Raw genomic sequence first — 5,588 nt, 5'->3', positions numbered from 1 at the left:
ACCTGTTTCCTATTCTCCCAGCAAAATATGCAGAAATGAGTGGTGGCTCCAGACGTTTGCACTGTACTCTATGGTTATATTATATGTTGCTGTGTTTCTGGTTTCTTCTTGCTGCTGGGTAGAGCAGATTTAATGAGGAGGACATATGTAAGCATGTAGACACATGCAGACACCCAGTTCCCCCGACATGGATTAAGAGTATTGCTGAATTTGAAGACAAATTAAAAGTACTTTTAGTCTTTAATCTTTAAAGTGGAGTGTGGTGTAATATCCAACGACTAAATCAAACCAACTAAAACTGAAATCTCTGATAAGATTTTTTTTCACTTTTCAGTCATCGGTTTGCTGTCTTTACTGCAGCTGAGCACATTTGTCAGCCCCACTCATTTACACACAGTATGAAGGTGTTCGTCCCATGTTTTTGTTACACTATGGCTCAAGAAGCTTTAATGGCATTGTTTACAGTCACTTAAGTGACAAATAAGAAACAAGCCTACATGTTTGACTGCAGATGTTAGTCACTCAGAGTAAGTCATTAGCGTTACAGTGAAGAGCGCCACTAAAAGCAGTGAGATGCACCTCACCGTGTGTTTTACTAAGTATAATTTTTGTGTTGCTTAATTAATCCCCCCAGGGACGGAATAAAACACCCAACAAGATAAGTGCAATTAGAACAGGATGTTTTTTTTCAGCCCGTTCCGTTTTACATCATTAATTATGCAAGGTTAGCCTTCCCCGTGTCTTCCACTGGGCGATGTGAAGCCACAGCGCCTGGGGAGGCCTACCCCTGTTCTCCACCAGAGAGGGCACAGGAACAATGTCAAATATGCCATCACGGGAATAGAGAATTATGCAAAAGACATTTATCCTTGTCCTGCTTGCAGCACCATGTCTTCTGCAGTCGCACAAAGGGAGCAATTTCTACAAAATTTCCTGGTTCATCCTCTACGATGGTTGAGAGGAGTAGGATGGTTCCCTGCCCACTGCTGTGCGAGCTATTGCAGCACACTAATCAATATATTTTATTATTTTTGACACACCATTATTTCCATGACCTAACTTTCACCTCTTAACGCACAGCGCTGTCTGTGTTCGTGACCTTTTAGCCCACTAGGGATGACAAGACCCTTCTAAAAGTCAAAGAGGAGTCATGTGACCATCAGAGCCACAGGGAGCTGGAGTAAAAGAGCACAACCTTGCACCTCGAGTATATTTCCCTTCTCTCCAGACACTCGTGTGGGTGAGAGCTCATGTTTGGGAGTGGGCAGCAGTGAAAAGTCCCATTGTGATGTTTCATGAGCCCAAGAGTGCACCAAAGAAAGAAAAATCCTCTTTAGTGCAAGAGCCACCCTGAAAAACTGCTCCAGTGTGGGTGTCACTGGTGCAGCATACTTTATTTATTCAATTACAACTTTTATTGCCAAAGTTTCACAACTACTCAATGGATTTAAACACACACACACACAAATCCCAAAAGGAAGAATCTACCTGTCTTTGCTTCGAGTATAACAAAGCATAACATAGTATTTCATATTCTCTCCCACATGTGAAATTGGTTATTGCATTAACATATTTGTCATTAATAAAAATAAATTAATTATTTGCAGGCAGATTTGGTTGGGACCATCACAAAAACACCAGCCGGGGTTTGATGAAGAGGTCCAGCTGTGCTGAATCCAGCGATATGAAATCTACGACTGCATAAGGTTGAGAAAGGGTTTCAGATTAAAAAGTCTACGACGTGCCTGCGAAAAATAAACAGGTGAAAAATGGTATTATTCTACTTCAAAGTATACAAGTTGTTCATCCACTTAAAACCACTTTAAAATCTGGAATTTGGTCACTGTATAGAAATTTTGAAAGTTTTCTCTTTTCACATCTAGTTTTAGTTTAATTTTAGATCACAATAATAATCTTGGTTCCCTGATTACTCAGTGACAAAATATGAGTTGATTTCAGGGTTTAAGCTTGCATTTGGTAAATGTTCACTTAAATTCTCAATGTGAGCTTCAAATGAGAGCACAAGTGAGGGACGCCATCGTTAGGCTTAAAGACCAAAATAAATCAAACAAACCCATCAGAGAGAGAGAGCGAGCAAAAAAAGAGCTCAAAGAGAAAGAGCTCAAAAATCCTCACTTTAAATTAAATGTGTAAATTTTGTTATACATGTACAGTATCAAATGTAATCGAATCAGGTCAAATAAAAGTTAGTTGATTGGTGTACATTGTTTATACGAATCACATTTTTCTTTGTCATTAATTATCTGAATGAATAAATTTGCTGTTTGGTGTACGTTTGTAGAAAGAATGGACGCACTGGACAATTCAGCAACATTGAAAGGCCTGAAAAACCACAGAGGACGACTGAAGTGGATGATGACAGAATTATTTCCATGGTTAAGAGAAATAACGTTACATCTAACCAAGTCTAGACTCTCGATGAAGTAGGCGTATCATTATCAGTGTATAATCACCAGACATCTTCATTAATGGAAGAATGACAGGGTGCAGACCACCGGTTATACTCAAGAACAGGAGATTAATTTATAGCAGGATGATGGGAATTGTTGTATGCAATACTGAAACTATCAGTTAATGTGTGTGTGGGTGTGTAACCGCTGAAGTACACTCACTCACACTGACTGAAAGTGAAATGAACCACATTATATGAAACAAAGTAAAGTACATGCTTTACAGAGTAAAATGATGCACCTCCGAGAACCAAAAGGTTTATTTCCATCATTAACCAGGGTCTCTGATGTCTGAGTGATGTAATCAGAGGGACCAGTGAGAGACAGACTCAAAGGAAAAAAATGTAGAGAGAAAAGGAGCAGAGGCAAAGATACCCAGCGTTTCATCCCTGGCACAAAAAACCAACTCCCAACCGTGTTAAATTTTTTATCAAAACATCTGAATCCTCAGCTGCACGGTGAGCAGCGGTGACGTTGCTGTGACGTCACCGGGGATCTACTTGCCAAAGCTCCTCAAAGGGAAATGAAAACTCGTACTGAATATTAATTATTCCTCTGAACCACATGGTAACTATTCTGAAGATAACCCAGGGGACAAAAAGTGTTACATATATGTTTTTAGTGGCTGAATCAAACAAATCAGTAGAAACGTTGCTGTATTTTTAACCACAATCAATATCTGATGCACAAAAATGAAATTCTGAACCCTGTACTGCATTCACTCCCACTTCCTCTAGTTCTGTTTTTTTAATTCTTGCTTTTCATTGAACGTACTAAAGGCTTTTCCTCCTAAATAGTATCTTTATAATTCATTAAGAGCTCTAATTTATTTCCGCCTCTTCTGTACTTACTAGTGCCTTTTAAACCAAAGACAGAGCCACACCAACAAACACATATAACCACAAGGAGAGAAATAAAATGTTTATTTTAGTGTCTGTTTTTTCTTTTTTTCTCTGAACGCTAATAATAAAGTTCACCAGTGTCCTGTGGATGGCAAACATCCTCAAAACACAACAAGTACAACAAAAAGTGTTTCCATTGGGATCACCCAGTAACATTTTGGAATCAATGTAGTGATAAAAAAAAAAAAAAAAGAACAAAAAAACAATCAAAATGAACCATATCCACAAAAGAAAGAAACAACAAAGCAACAGTAACAAGTGTAACAGATCAGAGTGCTCCGCCGGAGGACCTGGAGGTTTGTGCACCCCCGCTTACAGTTTGCGGGTACAGAGCGAGTCTTTATTATGCTTTATGTTTTTAACAGTTTTATAAAATATCTAATTCAGAAAATAAACTGTGGGCCGAACATGGTAAAAACTGAGTCCAGTGGATATGGGTTACAGCTTTAAAACCTTTTCACGGTGCGGTCCGCTGCTCTTTTGAGCTCTTCTTTCTTTTAATATTTGATTTGCAGCACAAAAAACAAACAAAAAAAAAGACAAACATGGAATGAATACCAAAGAAAGAAAGACAGATAACAGATAAGTTTTTAGAAAGATGTGTTAAAATAAGAGGGGGATCTAAATATATATATTTCTATGACAGCACATCTTCCTTACGTATTCTGTACCCTCTAATACGTACCAGCAAGACATTTCATGTGTTTAGTTTTTGGTTCTGTATGAATGTGAGCGTCACCAACATCCCCCGCACAGAAAGATAAAAACCTGTGCTCCAGCTTTCAGGTATCATGTGCCATTTTTCCAGAACGAGCGTCTTCATTTCACAGTTTGAGAGCATTTCCTTGTTATTAGTGTTACGTTGCCGCTTCGGTTCCTTCACTGTGGAAGAAGGGACCTGAAGTAGCCCCTTACCGTCCAGACGTTGAGCATTCATGGTTTTTTTTGTTTTGTTTTTTACTCAGGGCTGGAACATTTAACACTTTGACAAATGGTAAACAAAACATGAGTAAAATATATTGTTTTTATTTATTTTTCATTTCTACTCTTTTCCTTTCTTTCTTTTTTTTTTTTTTTTTTTAAAAGGCTAGTGTTAAGGGCGGGGGACGTCGTGACAAAGCTAATTCCAAAAACTTTAAGATGTCAGTGCTGTCCGACTGGCTTGAAGCTAAAAAGTCGCTGTCTAACGTTTATCCTCATTAGTATTTTCATGTATGTACAAATAAAATATGGATTGAAAACACCCCACCAGCTGGAAGAAGAGGAAGCTCAGTTCATCTGTCGGGAGGGGGCCGTGCCTCTTCCCCCCCACCCCCCCACACATACAGCGACACTGGAAGAACTTAGCAGCCACTTTGGCCACCGACAAAGAGGCCCCGACGAGATATTTCTGATATCAGTGCAGATTTACATGATATAAAAATAATTAAGAAAGAAGGTAGGCTTAAGGACAAGTGGCTATAAATGGCAGAGTGTGAGATTCGTTTTGGCAAATAAGCGTTCTACTTGTGCATGTGTGCGGCCCTCGAACAGAAGGTGGATGTCATCGGGTTGTCTCGTAAACATGCAGCTTGAAGACACTGAGACGCCACGTAAACACGTGCATGTGTGTGTGTGTGTGTGTGTGGTGCGGTGTGCGTGTGCACAGACGCCACGCCCCCTCACACACACTCTTCCGCCGACATGAGCAGAGGGTTGATGTACTCGAAGCCTTCAAACTCAGACTGGTCGATCTTCTTCACGACGTCCCTGAAAAAGGAAAAAAAAAAATGGAGGAGAAAAGATCAAAAAGTTGGTTAAAATCGACAGAAAACTGAGGCTGCAACAGGAAATGAGCACAAAATGAAGCGCTGACTCACTCGTCATCAGGCGTGAGCTGGATTGGCTCGTTGGTGAACTGGGCGTCAAAGTTGTCCAGTCCGTATTCCCCTGAGATGTTGGGCTTGAACGGAGGGACCACCTGTTTATGTTCCAGCTGGAAGTAAAGCAAAGGACAAAGGTAGGACCCAGTTTTTCAATAATTCTTTAAATAACCAATTAGTTGCTTAATAGAAAATTAATCTGCAAGTATTTTTGTGATTGATTAACCAAAAAAAAAAAAAAAAAAAAAAAAAAAAAAGAAATTTTCAGAGTGGCCAGAAAAATCTAATTTCAAAGCATCTGTTTGGTCTCTGAGAAACTGTGACTATATTTTTCAGACCTTTCATACACTAAG

General features: G+C 39.4%; 1 protein-coding gene across 1 annotated transcript in view; it reads right to left on the bottom strand.

Annotated features, from left to right (window-relative positions):
* Positions 1-3,369: 3,369 nt before the first annotated feature.
* Positions 3,370-5,588, bottom strand: part of prkci (protein kinase C, iota) — a 42,414-nt gene continuing 40,195 nt past the window's right edge. The window contains exons 17-18 of the mRNA XM_042226588.1: positions 5,233-5,348; positions 3,370-5,122 (exon numbers count right to left, since the gene is read on the bottom strand). Of these exons, the coding sequence (XP_042082522.1) occupies positions 5,035-5,122; positions 5,233-5,348 (204 nt within the window). The 3' untranslated portion in view covers positions 3,370-5,034. The remainder of the gene's footprint in view (positions 5,123-5,232; positions 5,349-5,588) is intronic.

This window comes from Haplochromis burtoni, unplaced genomic scaffold (genome assembly GCF_018398535.1).
Source record: "Haplochromis burtoni strain Fernald_Lab_line unplaced genomic scaffold, NCSU_Asbu1 Contig_219, whole genome shotgun sequence".
NCBI lineage: Eukaryota > Metazoa > Chordata > Actinopteri > Cichliformes > Cichlidae > Haplochromis > Haplochromis burtoni.
Note: the sequence above shows the minus strand (reverse complement) of the source record. Positions and strands in the feature narration are given on the sequence as shown.